Raw genomic sequence first — 18,511 nt, 5'->3', positions numbered from 1 at the left:
ACAAGGTTCGATTATGCCTCTCAGCCACACCATTAAGTTGTGGCCCATACACATCTTTGTGTATGAGATCCAACAATCCTTCACTTCTTTCACAATAACCAGTGAAAGAAGATTTTGTCATCTTACCTAGAAAACAAGACTCACATGTATCATCTGACCTTAAGTTAAATGATTCCAACACTCCATCCTTTTGGATTTGGTCCATGTGTTTCTTGTTTACATCTCCAAGACGACAATGCCACAAGCACGCTTTGTCTATACCATTAGATGAATCAATATGAAAAACAATATTTCCTAAATCGTCTACAATCATCATAGTTTCATACACACCATCACAAGTTACAGCTTCAAAATAAAACACACCATTTTTATAAGCAGAAATAGAACCATTCTTGTCATCAAAAGAATATCTAAAACCTTGTTTAAATAAAGCATGAAGTGTAATGATGTCTCGTGTCATATCTGATGATTAGCAACAATTCATTAAATCTAACCCTAACCCTATATTAAACACTAAGCTATAAACTCCAATCTTGGTAACAGGTGAAGACTGCCTATTTCCCGTGATCAAGTTCATCCTTCCATGCTCCAGATCCTTACTTCTTTTTATCCCCTGCAAATCAAAACAAATTTGAAATCCACATCCTGTGTCAAGGACCCATGAATGAGAATATGATGAGTTATTAGATAAAATAATGTAAATACCTGGTGAGGGTGGCTTCACCTTGCCATCCTTGATATCCTTCAAGTATTTCGAGCAACTTCGTTTGCAATGCCCCTTGTCATTGAAGTAAAAGCAAGTGGCCTCCTTTGGGTCGGAAACAGGGGGAACATCAGAACTGGACTTTCCTTTGGGTTCACTACTAGATAACCTAACTTGGGATTTTCCTTTCCAGTTCAAATTGGGAGGACCTTTCCTCTTTTTCCCTTTCCCTTGACCAATGGATAGAATAAGAGCAGCATCAGGAGTGGAGGAAACACCTTTTCCCTTCATTCCTGCTTCAACTATTTGCAAGAGGTTATGCAATTCTGATAAATTATTTTCATTGTTGTTTAAATGATAGGTCAATAGGAACTGATCATAACAACTTGCCAAAGAGTTCAACACTATTTCGATTGCCAAATCTTCATCAAAATTTACATTCAACTTGATGAGCCTATCCACGTATCGTTGGATTCTCAAAACGTGGTTGCTTACAGACTCACCATCCTTCATCTTGCACACCATGCTGGACTTTACCACCTCATACTTCTCTTGATGAGCTCGCTTATGGTACTTTTCCATAAGGTCCTTGGTCATCTTGTATGGCCAATAATCCTCATAGTGTCTCAGTAATTCTGGAGTCATCGTGGCCACCATGATGCAAGCAACTTTTTTTGCATCCTTGTAGTGTTTCTCGTAGGCAGATATTTCTTTAGGAGTGGCCTTCATTTCATCGATCTCATCGAGTGGTTTCTCGAGGACATACTCCTTATCCTAAAAACGAAGTGCCATTTTGATGTTGCACATCCAATCATTGTAGTTGGTGCCATACAATTTCACCTTTGCGTAAATGTTCAACATAGAGAAGTTGTTGTTATTGTTGGAGGAACCAGAAGCATCAATAGGACTAGACATATGAAAGAGTAGAAAGGAAAGTTGTAGTTAGATAAGAAGAATCCTCAATATAACACCCAAATGAAATATCAAAAGTCCAGAATCCAACCAAATAATTTACAATTTAGAAAAGGGATGCTATAATCTAATTGCAAATTATATGAAGGTAGGTAAATGACGATTTACCAATTTCACCATTGAAAAACAAAATTATAATGAATTTAGTTTTGAATGAAATTTCTAGATCTTTTGAGAATCATTGAACTTTTCAATGGCATGTTTAATCTTGATTACGCTCTTCCATTTGTGACTGGGATACCGAGGATCACAAACAATATGTGAATAACCATGCAAATTAATTTGGTACTCTCGATGTCGTTTATCATCTCATTTTAATGTGTCGGTTAGCCATACATGCTCCATTAATCAATGATAATTTACGAGACACCCATTGCCACTATTATTTGTCCATATTAGTGTGTCGGTTAACCACACACGCTCCACTAACGACTCATAAAGTGCAATGTGTAATTTCATGGGTTAACATACAGGTTCACATTTTTCCTAAAGTAACTAAGATTGCGATTTTTTTATAAAAATGTGTTTGGTTACTTTATAGATCATTATACTTATTAATGAGGATTAAGTTGTCCCATCAAACCTGTTCAGCTAACGACCCTCCACCAATCAAGGAAATGGCGGGTGAGAGTGGACACTCATTCAATCGCCATTTTATAGGCAATTTCCTTATACCCCCCATTATAGATCTGCTTCATGAATGAGGTGTACTAGCGGTTCGAATGACTTCTCTTATATATAGTAATATTAGACTTTTAATGTTACATACTGATGTGACCTTGCTTTTTCTCTATCTGGAAACTTCTCTCGAACGTCTAGCTATCACTGCAAGATGACAAAGAATAGAGGCCGTCAACTGCTTTCCGGGAGGAGCTCCCGGAAGAACGCTCCGATGATCAAGTTAGAGGGTATTTTAGGGTTTGTGCGTATTCTCTTTAGAAGCCCTAATACCCATGTCTCTTAATTTCCATGAGATCCATAGGTTAAAGCTCCATGGAGTATCCATGGACTTTTCCATGCAAGCCTAGCCCATTCCAAATAAGCATTAGCCCACACTATATAAATATAGAAGCCCATATTTAATTAGTACTATTTTTGATCTCTAAATTAATCCTAGATTAATTATAGATCAATACTAATTCAATAATATGATCTTATATTAATATATTAGAACTTATAATATATTAATAAATCATAACTTATACTATTCTAAAATATTATCCATAAATTGTTCGGGTGAAGTGCAACCCAAATGGACCATGCTCGGTCGGGTCAAGTACATACCAAATATAGTTATGGACTTAGACACTATATCCAACAATCTCCCACTTGGATAAGTGTAATAACTATAGTTGTAAGTATGACTTCAGGAACCGATCAGCAATCGTAGCTCTTTAAACTCTGTTGAACTAGAACGCGCCATTTTAGATAAGTGATCATATAATCCTCTGCTCAAGATATCAGCCGGACAAATACATGGAACATGGTCTTACTTATTGTCCAACATTTGTTTCCCGATTTCCGATTTGTTTGACATAGAACTTAACTGAACACATCAATTTAGTTCTGACCGGGCCCGGTACATAGATCAAAACACAATCATCGAGGGGCCCAGATATCAGCTTCTAATCCAAGAAGGAACAGATAAACTTCGACTCATATGCTTGTTCTACCACTCATTGAATTATACACAAAGGCACGTTTTATAACATCGAGTTACCAATGCATTTTCGTACAATCAATGCATAATCAACTCGTAAGTAACAAATCATATCTCTAGGTTTGAATACTTATATGATATTACTGTCTCACGATCATTCGAGATAAAATTCCATGAAGTGATTCCAGTGAGCGTGGGTTGAGTCCAATGCTCAGAACTTATGAGCACTCATGATTGTTGTAGCCATGTCCAACACCTTAGACCTCTGCAACCAATCATGATAGTGTTGATTCATACCTACTTCCGACATATGACCGACTGTGGAGGTTTGAATAATATGATATACCAAACATAATTATTCTGGAAGTCAAAACATGCAAAAGAAATATAGTAAACGATCGACAAGAGATAGGAACAATTTACTCATAAATAAAACACCTTTTATTCATCATCTAATGTCAATTACACTTTACAAATTTCATAATTTATCTAACTACTAAAACTTATATCATCCTTCAGCCCTATGCTCCGAGCATGTTGGAGATGCTTAACCCTACTCAGTCCCTTTATGAGGGGATCTGCTGGGTTCTCATCCGATGATACCCTCTTTGCCATGAGGATTCCTTCTTCTATTCGATGTCTGATGAAGTGATATTTTCTGTCAATGTGTCTGGATCTCCCATGATCTCTTGGTTCCTTGGCGAAGGCAACCACACTATTGCTGTCACAGAAAATCTCCATTGGCTCTTTTATAGCTTGCACAACTCCAAGGTCTCCGATGAAGTTCTTTAGCCATATAGCCTCCTTTGCTGCCTCGCTTGCTGCTATATACTCTGATTCACAAGTGGAATCAGCCACTGTCTCTTGCTTGGAACTCCTCCAAGTGATTGCTCCTCCGTTTAAGGTAAAGACCCAGCCTGACTGAGAGCAGAAATTATCCCTATCAGTCTGGAAGCTAGCATCACTATACCCTACAACTCTCAAGTCATCACTCCCACCGAAGGTAAGGACCCAATCCTTAGTTCTTCGCAGGTACTTAAGGATATTCTTTACCGTAGTCCAGTGTTCCTTGCCAGGGTTTCCTTGATACATGCTAACCATGCTAAAAGCAAAGGCTACATCAGGTCGAGTACATGTCATAGCATACATGATCTATCCTACAGCTGAAGCATAAGGTAGTCGACTCATTTCTGCTATCTCAGCCTCAGTACTAGGGCTTTGTGTCTTACTCAATCTGGCATTACTCTGAATGGGTAACTCACCTTTCTTGGAGTTATGCATGTTGAATCTTTTCAACACCTTCTCCACATAGGTGCTTTGACTAAGTCCAATTAGTCTTTTACTCCTGTTTCTCAAAATCCTTATCCCTAGGATATAGGCAGCTTCACCAAGGTCCTTCATAGCGAAACACTTCCCAAGCCAGGACTTTACTTCCTGCAGGGTTGGGATGTGATTTCCTATGAGTAGTATGTCATCCACATACAGTACCAAAAAGCTAACTAGACTCCCACTAGCCTTGAAATAAACACAAGATTCATCTTCACTCCTAGAAAAACCAAAATCCTTGACATTTTCATCAAAGCAAAGATTCCATCTATGAGGTTCTTGCTTTAATCCATAAATGGATTTCTCAAGCTTACACACTCTGTTAGGGTACTCGTTGCTAACAAAACCTTCTGGCTAACTCATGTAAACATGTTCAGTCAACTTTCCATTAAGTAAAGCGGTTTTGACATCCATTTGCCAAATTTCATAGTCATGAAATGCAGCTATGGCTAACATAACCCTAATAGACTTAATCTTGGCAACTGGAGAAATGGTCTCATCATAATCCACTCCAGGAATTTGAGAGAAGCCCTTTGCAACCAGTCGAGCCTTATAAGTGTGTACATTACCATCCATTTCGGTCTTCTTCTTGAAGATCCATTTGCACCCTACAGTCTTACGACCTGGTACATTCTCAACCAAGTTCCAAACTTGATTTTCATACATGGATTGTATCTCGCTATCCACAGCCTCTTTCCATTTAGCAGACTCGGGGCCTGCCATGGCTTCCTTGTAGCTGTTAGGGTCATCCAGACCTACTAGTGTCCCATCACTAATAAGTGTCTCACCTTCTGCAGTAATATGGAAACCATAGTAATGCTCAGGTGCATTCCTAACTCTCGTGGAACGCCTCAGAGGTACAGATTCGTCAATTGGCTCAACAGGAGTTTCCTCCTCAAGTTGAGGGCTAGTGTTTGAAGTTCCTTCACCACTTGACTCTTGAATTTCTTCAAGATCAATTTGCCTCTCACTGTCTCCTTGGCTTATAAACTCTCTCTCTCTCTAAAGACTCCTCTTCTTGCTACAAAGACCATGTTATCACTAGGTCTGTAGAAGAGGTAACCAAAGGATCTTTGTGGGTAGCCGATGAAAATACACCTCTCGCTTCGGGGTTCTAGCTTGTCATGAGTCTCGCGTCTCACAAAAGCCTCGCAACCCCAAATCTTGATGTGGTGTAGTTTAGGTACTTTACCAGTCCACATCTCGTGAGGAGTTTTGGCAACTTTCTTTGTAGGGACTAGATTAAGAATATGGGCGGCAGTCTCTAAGGCATACCCCCAAAATGAGATTGGTAGCGAAGCTAGACTCATCATGGAACGAACCATGTCCAACAAGGTTCGATTACGCCTCTCAGCCACACCATTCAACTGCGGTGTCCTGGGAGGTTTTAATTGTGAGATAATCCCATATTCCATAAGATAGTCGAGGAACTCTGAACTAAGATACTCACCACCTCGATCGGATCGAAGCGTCTTAATGTTCCTGCCCAATTGATTCTCGACTTCCTGTTTAAATTCCTTAAACCTTTCGAAAGTCTCTGACTTATGCTTGATTAAGTAGATATATCCATATCTACTGTAATCATCAGTAAAAGTCAAATAATAACGATTAGCATCCCTTGTGGCATGTTTGAATGGTCCACAGACATCCATGTGTACAAGGTCCAACAAAACTTCACCCCTCTCACAAGAACCTGTGAAGGGTGACTTTGTTATTTTTCCAAGTAAGCATGATTCGCAACTATCATCTGACTTTAGGTCAAACGACTCCAAGACTCCATCCTTTTGGAGTTGGCCTATGCGTTTCTTTCTTATATGTCCAAGACGACAATGCCATAACGATGCTTTATCCAAGTTATTATTATTAACAGAATCAATACACAATACATTATTTCCTAAGTAATCAACCACATATACTGTTTCATACACGCCATCACAAGGTAATGCTTTAAAATAAAGAACATTATTAAAGAAAGCATCAATAGAACCAACTTCATTATTAAATGAAAAGGTAAACCCTTGTTTATACAATGCATGAAAGGAAATAATATTTCTTGCCATTTTTGGCGAATAACAACATTTATTCAAATCTAAATTTAACCCATTACTTAGCGACAAACTATAAACTCCAATCTTGGTGACAGGTGTAACTTTCCTATTCCCCATGATTAAGTTTATCCTTCCTTGCTCCACATTCTCACTTCTTCTTAGTCCCCGCAAGTCACAACAAATATGAATACCACAACAGGTATCAAGGACGCAAGATTTAGAATGGGGTGAGTTGTTAGAAATGATAGTGTAAATACCTGCAAGGTTGGGTTTAACTTTCCCATCCTTCACATCTTGCTGGTACTTTGGGCAGTTCCGCTTCCAATGTGCCTTTTCATGGCAATAGAAGCATTCAACCTCTTTTGGGTCAAAAGAAGGAGTGACGCAACCTTTCTTGGTTCCACTTGAAGAAGAGCCATGAAGGGTCCTAACCTTGGTACCCTTCTAAGAACTCTTTCTCTTCTTCCCTCGTCCTTTCCTGATTGCCAAGACATGGGCGGAGTTGGTAGGAGTAGGAGTAGTAACAACCATCTTACCCTTAAGACCACTTTCCGTGGTCTTTAAGAGTCCTTGAAGTTTGCTGAGTGTGGCCTCTTCCTTGTTCATGTGGTATGTCATGCGGAACTGATCATAACATGAAGGTAAGGAGTGCAAAATTATATCTATTGCAAGCTCCCCAGGGAAGTTCACATTTAGCTTCAGCAAACGATCCACAAGTCTTTGCATTTTCTGCATGTGGCCCGTGATGGGTTCACCATCCTTCATGCGAGTTGTTATCATGGAGGAGATGATTTCATACCTCTCTTGACGAGCACTTTGATGGTATCTTTCCATCAAGTCTTGGTGCATCTCATAGAGGTAGAAATCTTCATAGGATTTTTGGAGATCAGCGGTCATAGTGGCCATCATGATGCATGCCACTTTTGTGGCATCCCTTTCATGTGCCGTAAACTCAGTGATCTCTTGAGGAGTTGCAACTGTCTCATCAATCTTCTTAAGCTCCTTATCAAGGACATATTCCTTGTCCTCATAGCGAGTAATCATTCTGATGTTTCTGATCCATTCATTAAAGTTGGATCCATCAAAAGTGACTTTCCCACACAAGTTCATAAGAGAAAAGGGTCCATTTGGATTAGAGCCAGAAGCAGCAGTGTTTGCAGACATCTGAGAAGAAGAAATGTTTAGTTTAGAAATAGGAATAATCCTTAATAAAACACCAAAATGTAGTATTAAGGCTAGGACCCAATCACAATATATTATACTTAGAAGAGGTATGTCGTAATCTAAGTAATAACATATTTGAAAGGTAAGTGAATGACGATTCACCAATTTCTACCAAAGTCAAAATATTAAAATATTTAATTTGGTTCTTAGAAACTCCTAGATTCTTTTGAGATTCAATGAACTTTTCAAAGGCATGTTTCAATCTCGAGTGTGCCCTCCAAATTTTGTGACTGGGATGCCGAGGATCACAAAACGAGGTGTGAAGTAACCATGCAAATTACTTGGTACCCTTAATAAATTACCCCTCAATCGATGTGCCGGTTAACCACACACGCTCCATCGATACTATGATAAATATTAAGTCACCCTTTACCTACCTTGTTAAGTCCAAGTTAGTGTGCCGGTTAACCACACACGCTCCACTAACGACTTAGACAAAGTGTAAAGTGTAATTTCATGGATTAGAACCTTATTATCATTTTTCCTAAAGTAACTAAGATTTGGAATTTAGTAAAACATTTAGTTACTTTATAATATTCATCATACTTTTAATGAGAATTTATAAGTCCTTGTCTTACCCGTTCGGCTAACGACCCTCCACTAGTCAAGCAAGCGGTGGGTGAGAGTGGACACCCATTAAGTTGCCATTTTATAGGCAACAAGCTTATACCTACCTTATAGACTAACTTCATGAATGAGGCGTACTAGCGGTAAGACGAATTTGATCTTATACATATATATATATATATATTATTAACTCATAATATTATAAGTATAAGGGTTGAATTTTAACTTTTAAAATTCTAAGGGTTGGAACTAAAGTTTAATATGACTTTACTTGTTCCAAAACTTGAGGGCAAGTTTTGTAAACTTTCAAAACTTTTCATTTCTTGTAACTTATGAGTTAAATAGAGTAATAAAAATGAAGACTCTTCATTTTTCTAACTCTTGTGTTCTTTTAATGGTTTTAATTCAAGTGTGACTCTTGGTTTTCCATAACTTCAGAACAAGTTATGGACTCCATTAAAACATATTATGATCAAGAATTAAACTACCACATAGGTTACAAATAATTCCTATGATCATCTAAACATCATAAGATCAAGAACATGAATATGAACACTTTCATGAATTAAAAAATTACACATAAAACTTTGTAATTTTGATAACAAGTTGTTGTAAATGGATTAGCAAAGACATTACACCATCTAAAACGAGTTTTCAATTACCAAAACAGTTTAGGGTAATGTTTCTAGTCCATTTCCAGCAACTAAATTCGACAATCTGCACTCTGTCGCTTCTACTCGTCGAGTGCATAAACCTACTCGCCGAGTAGGTTGAAGATACACATGAACTCGGCGAGTCCCCCCATGGACTCGGCGAGTTAAACTGGCAGACAACAAGTTTTTCGACTTTTTCAACTATATTGCATCAAGTATCAAACAAACAAGCCTAGGTTCTGATACCATTGATGGGCTTTGAGCATTCTAACACTTCCTAAGTGTACATGCAACCCTAATAAACCTTGGATCTATGTTTGTCTAAGATACATGCAAATAATTATTTTTCCAAGGTTCATATCCTAACTAGCATGGTATGGGGAACATGAATCAAATAAAGCTAGTAGAAATACTTACCTTGTAGTAGTAGTTGATTGCATGGAGTTTTAGAGCCTAGCACCAATAGTGTGAATGCCTCAAATGGAAATCACAAATCACCACAAACTTTGAACTTTGAGAGAATAGTCACTACTATCTTGAAATCGGCCCTCACCTCAACAAGTGTCAACTAGTTGTGATTTCAAGAACCAAAGCCTCCTTTATATAGTGTGGTGGATTAGGGTTACATCCATGTAAACCCTAATACCCATGTCTCTTAATTTCCATGAGATCCATGGGTTAAAGCTCCATGGAGTATCCATGGACTTTTCCATGCAAGCCTAGCCCATTCCAAATAAGCATTAGCCCACACTATATAAATATAGAAGCCCATATTTAATTAGTAATATATTTGATCTCTAAATTAATCCTAGATTAATTATAGATCAATACTAATTAAATAATATGATCTTATATTAATATATTAGAGCTTATAATATATTAATAAATCATAACTTGTACTATTCTCAAATATTATCCATAAATTGTTTGGGTGAAGTGCAAACCAAATGGACCATGCCGGGTCGGGTCAAGTACATACCAAATATAGTTATGGACTTAGATACTATATCGAACACTTTTATACCTAGTGCTCCTGCCTGAGTTGTACCAGACATAATCGCTTTTGGGGAGACAGGATCAGAGGCGCTGATTGGAAGGTCGTGTGCCTTCAACCGCTAGAGCGCTCTCATTGGCTCCGACGGTAATACTCTGATCCTTCTGTATGTCTCCTGACCATATGTTTTGTCTTGGAGCAAGGGGCGCCTCTTGTCGGGCGCGAGCCTTCTGCCTGTGCGCTTTGCTCTCGGGGATGCCAACGAGCGCTAAGCCTGCTGGGCTGAGCCTAGTTGGCGTGCCCGACTCTTGGGCTAGATGCGGTTCTACTGTGCTACCCTAGGCACGCCATCAAGTCCCCCAGTCTAGTAGCCGTAGCGTTGCAGTGCTAGTTACGGTGTTCTAGGCTTAATTAACAGATGCGTGTCGGTTTTTCTTTATCCGCCACTCCGTCCTTATTGGCGACGTGACTGCGCATGATGACTGGCAGTTACATCATTGTGCCATACATTTAAATGTCCCGCCTCCTCCACTTCTTTATAAGGGTATTTTCACGGTTTCTCTTGCCTCATCTGTTCCTCCTTCTCCTCTTTGTGTTTATCTTCCTTTTCCTTTCATTGCAAACCTTCTCGGAGTCATTCCATCCACCGCCGAGTATCGTCAGTTGGAAATCACTTATGGCTTATCTTCCTTAGAGGGTGTGGAGTTTCCCTCTCCTGGCTCTAGCATCTCTTCCCCTCCCCATGGTAAGATTTGGGTTTACTTGAAAACCGTAGATGCTGGTATATGCTTTCCTCTAACGGATTTTCAGGAGGAGGTTCTCCAGAAAGATGGTTGCAGTCTTCAGATGTTGACTCCCAATGCAGTTAACAAAGTGTTCGCATTTGAAATAATCTGCAGGGCCAATGGGTATCTTCCGGATTACTTCGTATTCAAGTTTTTCTTCCGCTACTGTGTTACCGTTAATAAATGCATCTTCTCGGTCCGGCGAGGGGGACACGCCTTAGTTCCCGATGGGCGTACCCCTAAAAACTGGCAGGATAAATGGTTGTGGGTGAATCAGGAGCTGGTTGGGAGTGGTCGCTATCATGCCAACACTTTCGCCGATACCATCCCTAAGCTCTTCTCCCACAACCAGGGTGTCGCCGACTACTTGAAGAGTGTGCAGGTATCCGCTGAAGATTACTCCGAGGTGCTTCTTTCTGGGGTAGGGATGAGCCCCTCTTGGAGGCGGCATGGCAAAATGGCAGTGTTCTTCTTCGTCGTTGATGGTGAGTGTTGTATCCCTCTTTTCCTTTTCGTCCCCTTATTACTCCTGTGTTATTTATATTTCCATTCTGCTTTCCCTAGGTGCTGAGTCTTCTCTGTCCATGGATGAGATATTGCGAAAACGTTATCGAGACAAGTTGGAGTTTCGTGAGGTGGATCTGGTCAATCGGCTTCCTCGACCTCGCTGGATAGATCGACTTGCTCTAACCGCTGCCCCTCCCGTTCCCCCGACAAGTTCATTGGCGTCCGAGGAGAATCCGCTACATGCTCACCCCATTTCTGTTGTCATGCCCCTGGGTGGCGTTCCTTCTTCCTCCATGGAGGATAGTGAGGATAGCAAGGAGCGAATCATCGCTGATGTCCGACAGATGCAGGCGAAACGAAAAGCTGTACAATCCATGGGTGAGCCAGTTACTGGTGCGCCCACTGCTACCAAGAGGGTACATACTAGGCGCAACTTTTCTCGCTTGCTGAGTTCTATGAGTTCCACACCAACTGGTGTGGTAGTGATCCCTAATAACGACACGCAACAGTCCGAAGGGATCAACAGGGCGACTGAACAGCCCGCTATTTCAGACTTCTCTTCTATTTCTTCTCCAAGTGTTCCGTTTGTTCCTTCAAAGCTTTCCCTAGCAAAAGGTTTTGGTGTCCATGGACAAGCTGCAGTCTCTAAGGATGGTGCTTCCACGTCCACTGTTTTTTTTCCATCCTAGGATATTCGCAATGACTCTCGACTCTCTGTGTGCGCCAATGCTTTGGAATTTTCGCACCACGCCTTTCCTCCGGTTGCAGTTGGAGATATGAAGGTGATGGGTAACCCTGCCCTTGCTCACAATATGGCCTATGTTGCTGGGCAGGCCATGTTTTATCTTGTTGCAGGTTCCCGACGCGTCCATACCCTTGGCGAGATGGAGACCGCGCATGCTGCCTGTGGATCATGTGTGGCAAGTCTAAGCACCGTCTTAGCGAGCTTGGTTATGATCTTCGTTTATCTGAGAAGAAGTGCGAGTTGCTAGCGTCTGAGAAAAACATCCTTGATGAACCCAGAGCCGTGTTGGAGGCCAAGGTTGACTCCCTCACACAAATGAATGAGGGTTTTATGATTCAGGTGGAGAGTCTTGAGCGTGATGCCGCTGATCGTGACAAGCTTGTGTCGTCGCTACAGTCGAATATGGACGGTTCTCGTCGAGACCTGGATTGGTTGGTGCGTTTTGGTGTTGTTCGCATTATTTATAAGTTGATTGAGCATCCCGATTTTACCAATGCCATAAGCCTCATCTGCCATGCTGCATTTGTGGCTGGGGTTGAGTCCCTTCAGAAGACTTCTGCTGGTGTTGGTGGTGGGGGGTAGTTGTTGGTGCTTCTTCGGTTGGTCCTGCGGTTAGTGTAAATGATGCTCTTTTGTATTTTTCCAGTATGGATCATGCATCTCTGTTGGGTTTAGGGGAGTTAGGTATTGAAGGTCTTCGGGAGTTATGTTCTTTTGGTGGTTCTGAGGGTACTCCAGAAAGTGTGATGGGTCAAGAAATTGTGCCAATAGTTGAGTTTGATGCAGGGGGGGAATGGTAAGGATGGTAAGGCTGGTGGTGAAGGTGATCGCAGTGTTGGAGCAGGTATTGGTGATGGTAATGTTGGTGAGGTGGCTGTGGGTGATGGAGAGGATGTTGGGGAGGGTGCCCCGGTATTATGTGCTACCCCTCCTGGGGTGTGAAAATTTCTCTAATTAGTTGGTTTAGGTTTTGATGCTTTTGACTTGTGTAATGTTTGGTCTTTTAAAAACAATGTTTTATTTTCCTGGATGCGTATTTTGTATGCTCTAAGCATTGTCTGTTTTTTGCTCGCTTTGCTTATCGTTTTGCTTGCTTGTTTATTATACATTATTTAGGAGATACGGTGCCCTGATGCGCTAGGCATTTCATTTTTCCCATGCTATCGTTGACACACTAAGTGTCGATATTGGGCGCTCTTAGCACCCAACGATCGAGTTTTGCATGTGAACATTCAACCGTTATAAATTAATACACTAAGTATCAAAGATCAACAATTGCATTATCATTCTACATTGACCGCAGACTTTCAAATACACTAAGTATTAAACTCATGTCACTAAGCATGGACATATGTACTCTAAGTACTTGGGTGTACTACACTAAGCAGCACATCGATCAGCTGGGATTGTGTCTCTTTCCCTCTTTCTTATTTAAAGGAAATACTCCTTCAAGTTCCTAGCGTTCCACGTTCTTGGAATTTTCCTTCCTTCCATTGTTTCTAACACATATGCGCCATTCTTGTTTGCTTCTGTGACTCTGTAGGGGCCTTCCCATGTTGGGCCCAACTTGCCTTGGGGCTAGGCTCGACTTGCTTCATTTTTCCTCAAAACATATTCACCAACTCTGAACGCTTTCTATTGCATGCTCGTATGCATCTTGGCGCATTCCATATTTCTCACGCTTTTTCTCTAGGATATCCAGGTTTATCCTTAGGTCTTGTGCCTTGCTTTCATCATCCTTGTTGGCCACCCTCAGTGTGTTCACTGCCACCTCCATGGGAAGCATGGCCTCTGTCCCATACGTCAGGCTGAAAGGGGTTTCCTTTGTGCTTATTCGTGGTGTAGTTCTGTACGACCACAGCACCATCGGTATCTCCTCCGCCCAATTCCCTTTTTCTTTGCCCAACCTCTTCTTGATTCCATTCACAATGGTTCGATTGGATACCTCCATCTGTCCGTTCGCTTGCCTCTGTCCCATACGTCAGGCTGAAAGGGGTTTCCTTCGTGCTTGTTCATGGTGTAGTTCTGTACGACCACAACACCATCGGTATCTCCTCCGCCTAATTCCTTTTTGCTTTGCCCAACCTCTTCTTGATTCCATTCACAATGGTTTGATTGGATACCTCCATCTGTTCGTTCACTTGTGGGTGTGCTATCGATGTGAAACTTTGGCTTATCCCTTTGGTGGTGCACCATTCTCTGAATGGGTTCTCAGCAAACTGTAGGCCGTTATCGCTGACAAGAACTTTAGGTGTCCCAAATCTTGTCATGATGTTCTTCCATACGAATAGATAGTAGACTAGGATTATTTTCTGTAGGTCGGGTTTAGCTGGAGCCGACTCTTCTGTCTTTTCTATCTTCCTATTGGGGACCCTTTGTGCCTGTGTGAAAATTTCTTCACAGCTGGAAGTCACCATACTCACATTCTCCATTCTTGGATTATTTTCGGTGTTACTTGGAAGTTGACCCAGTCTTCTTTCGTTCACTTGATCTGCAAGTTGTCCCAGCTGTTTCTCAATGTTGAGAATGGATGCCTGCTGATTCCTTATCATATTCCTGGTCTCGTGCATTACAACATGGTGATCATTGTGTCTCTTTTCGGACGCAGCTATGAATCTAGTGAGCATTTCTTTTAAATCGACTTTCTTTTCCATTACCGGTTCTTCCTTTTGATAAAATCCCCTCTCCTTCTGCTTGTATTTCTCCTCCTTAGCCTTCTTGTATTCTTCGTATTGGAGCCATTCCTTCTTTGGTTTCTGCCAATTCTCGTCGTATCTATCGCCACTTGAGTAGAACACTTGAGCCATCTTGTTTCCATTTTCATCCAAATCACAATCCTTTGTGAGGTGGGGCCCTCTACAATTCTCGCATCCAACTCAAATAGCATGGATTGTTTGATCCATTTTTGTCATCCTTCTATCTAGACTATCGAGCTTAGCTATCACCGCCGCCATGCTATCATTTGCCGAGTTCACTACCCCCCGATTTACTTCATTTTTCGGATTGTGGTATTCTCTAGAATGCTTAGAGAATTCTTCAATTAACTCCTTGATTACCGGAGGCGGCTTTTTGGTGAGCGGGCCTTGTGAATCGAGCAATTGCCTTGTGGTGACATTGACTCCATCATAGAAAATGGAGACCTCTTGTTGGCTATTAAGGTCATGGTGTGGGTAATTTCTATGCAAACCTTTGTACCTTTCCCAAGCTTCATAAAGAGATTCTCCGGGTTGTTGCTCGAAGTTGGCGATGACTTTCTTCAATTTAGCTATCTTGGAAGGCGGACAAAAGTGGTCTATGAATTCTTCTTTCATCTTGGCCCATGTAGTGACCGATCCGGGAGGAAGTGACTTGAGCCAATCCTTTGCAACACCCTTGAACGTGACTGGGAGCATGCGAAGTAGCTGGGTCTCGCGAGGCATATTTGGTACATTGAAGTAGTCAGCCACATCATTTACTTCATCCAAGTGCTTGTAGGCGTCTTCGTGGTCTTTCCCATAAAAAGGAATCTCCTTGAGCTGAGCGAGAATATGGCCCTTTAGCTCGAAAGTAGCGGTTGCAGGAATTTCAGGCTGCACAAGTCCCGGGCCGGTGTCATCGCGCATCCTCTTTTTCCATTCCCCCATGGAGACTTCATCGATATTAGCCATAACGGTAGCTAACTCGTCTTCAAACTCGGATTCGTGCTCGTATGTGGGTTCTTCTTCTTCCTCGGTCTTGTACTAGGTGTCTTCTTGAATTGGATCTCTGATTATCAAAGAGGCACTGGATGCTCCTGATTTGCTGCTCTTCTTCTTGCTGAAAACGGACTTGAGGTTTTTGAGTGGTGAGTTCTTTGAAGAAGCGGATTCTCCAACGGTTTTGCCTTTGCTCCTCCTTAGTGCGGATTTCGGGTCTTCAAGAGGAGGGACCAGAGGTGTATCAGATCCTCGGGTCATGAAACAACTGTAAACAAAACAAAAAAAACGCGTAAAAAGAACAAAAATAAAATAAGAAATTAAAACTGCAAATAACGATGTACTCGCCGAGTCGGCACGAGTGCACTCGGCGAGTCCAAGGTAAAAACAGAAAAAAAATTCTAGTTACTTTGAAAACGGAATTTTTTTATTGAAACTTATACTACTTTCTCAATTACCTTTTAATTAACTTTGTGTAAGATAAATCTCACACAAAGGATCGCTTAAATTAGAATTTAATGTTAATTTTAGAACCGTTCCTCGACAACGGCGCCAAAAACTTGATGTGTGCGAACTCACTTAGTTTTAAACCTACTTTTAATTGTAAAATAAACACACAAAGGTAGTGGACCTATCAATTGTGGTATAGTCAAATAAGTAGGGTATCGAACACAGGGAACGATAAATTAAAACTAAAAACTAATTTTATCTAAATTAATTAATAAGTAGGGGGTTTTCTCTAGTTTTACAAGACTAGAAACTTACTAACTAATACTTAATCTAAAAACTAGAAAAAAAAAAGAATTAACTAGATTCAATAATGGGAAGGAACTTCTGTTTAGTTCAACTCAATTGATCCTATGGTTGATTTCAAGGTAATGGTGCAATGTATTAACTCTTTTGTTGGTTACCGATTCAAGTGACTAGATTCGCATTCACTACATTAATCCTTAGTGAATAAACTAACTCAAACAGTGATCAGTTGTCTAATTTAATTCAATTCACTAAATTAATTATTCGGGTTAATTTAGACTTAGAATAGTTAAATAATTTAGCTAATTAACTTCTTGTTGATGGTCATCACACAAGCTCACACATGAATTTACTTAATTTTCTTATTAATTCTAGTTTCATGTTCATTAATCCTAGACATATAACAAAGTGGTCACATAGCATAAGAGGTTGATAATCAAATGATGTTCATGCTATTTAATTACCTTCCTATTAACAGAAAATTAATTATCATTCACACAAAAGGTTCTTTAGCAAGCTAAAATAACAAAAATCACCAACATTGAATTAATCCTACCAATAATCAAACCATAGTCTCAATTTTGTATCCCCAAACAGAAGTTTAAGAGTTTTAGCTCATGATTGAAGTAAATAACAACAAACAAACGAATTCTAATTGTCTAGCCATAATGGAAAACAAAAGATTAAGTAGAATGATGAAATTTGCCTCAAATCTCCTTCGGAATTGGATTCTAGCTTGTATCTTCGTTCTCTAAGGGTTCTTTGGTTCTTCAATCGCAGCTAATCTCTCCAGAAGCGTTCCATAATTTTTTTTTTCGATCTGAGAAGTTATCTTTATATACACGCAACGACTCGTCGAGTCAATCTCACAATCCCCGTATGCGATAAGTCTCTGGGTCTTTGAATCTTTATCTTCACGAATAATCACTTGGACTCGCCGAGTAGACGACCCTACTCGCCGAGTAGGTGTTGTTTTTGGTGTTTTTCTTCTTTGTTCAATTCCCGAGCTCCTAACCGCTTCTCCTGCTTCCTTTTGCTTCCGAGCTTCACTTTTGGACTGAAAACATAATTCAAGCACTTTTAAGTACCTTTTGTCCATGAAATGCAATAATTTAGCTAATAAATGAATAAAAATCTACACTTAATATGAACTAAATATGCACATATCAGACTCCATATAGAAACAACTGTTAGGCCGATTTGAAAGAAACGTTTGTTATACGATGGTGTATCCTGAGTGTGATCGACAATGTATTCTGTGTAGAATTTCAAGTGCTTTTAATTTTTTCCTTGATGTTACCACTGCCACAAATCGTACCGCGATGAGCGAGTACTATGAGTGGAAGTGCTTTGATAACTAGTGTCGATACTGTTTATTATGATCCTCCTCGGTACCTCTATGATCGCTTGACATATACAAGTTATGTATAATTAAGATGAATAATACGATCGACTGAGTGACTCTGACCTAAATCCACAACCAAACAAGGAACACGAAATGAGGCGGAATCACTCACTCTAAGCCTGCAAAATCTTAGCTATGTACAACCCTGATATACATACTAAGCCATTATAGTTCACATGTATGGATCTTTAGTTCTCTTATGAATGATGTGACTTGTTCAGACGAGTGAGTTGTTATAATTACTTTAAATTTTCCCCAATTTCTAATCTTATATTAAATATAAATCAAATTTTAAAGTAATTTTTATTTCGAAAACGTATCGTTGTTTGTTTGTGATTCTGGGGTAGCTTCTCCTACGGTGATCATTAGAACCCATCCATCCGTGCCTGAGTTCTTCGTTACCGAGCAGTCTCTCTTGTAATGCCCAGTCTCACCACAACCATAGCAGCACTGGTTTACTTCTACTCCGGGGACTTGGGAGATCGGTTGTGCCGG

General features: G+C 40.4%; 1 protein-coding gene and 1 non-coding gene across 2 annotated transcripts; one reads left to right on the top strand and one right to left on the bottom strand.

The window, feature by feature from the left end:
- Positions 1 to 13,799: 13,799 nt before the first annotated feature.
- Positions 13,800 to 14,135, bottom strand: LOC145016772 (uncharacterized). The gene has a single exon (XM_078974989.1). It carries the CDS (start codon positions 14,133 to 14,135, stop codon positions 13,800 to 13,802), a length of 336 nt encoding a protein of 111 aa, XP_078831115.1.
- A 1,205-nt stretch (positions 14,136 to 15,340) lies between these two features.
- On the top strand, positions 15,341 to 15,447 carry LOC145019134 (small nucleolar RNA R71). The gene has a single exon (XR_013667453.1). It is a non-coding gene; the product is annotated as a small nucleolar RNA R71 (small nucleolar RNA).
- Positions 15,448 to 18,511: the final 3,064 nt, after the last annotated feature.

The sequence above is a fragment of the Lactuca saligna genome, chromosome 9, assembly GCF_052625555.1.
Source record: "Lactuca saligna cultivar CGN05327 chromosome 9, ASM5262555v1, whole genome shotgun sequence".
Taxonomy (NCBI): domain Eukaryota; kingdom Viridiplantae; phylum Streptophyta; class Magnoliopsida; order Asterales; family Asteraceae; genus Lactuca; species Lactuca saligna.
This window is presented reverse-complemented; position numbering and strand designations above follow the sequence as displayed.

Coding starts and splice junctions, on each gene's coding strand:
- LOC145016772 (XM_078974989.1), bottom strand. CDS start 14,135: ATGGAGGTATCCAATCGAACCATTGTGAATGGAATCAAGAAGAGGTTG.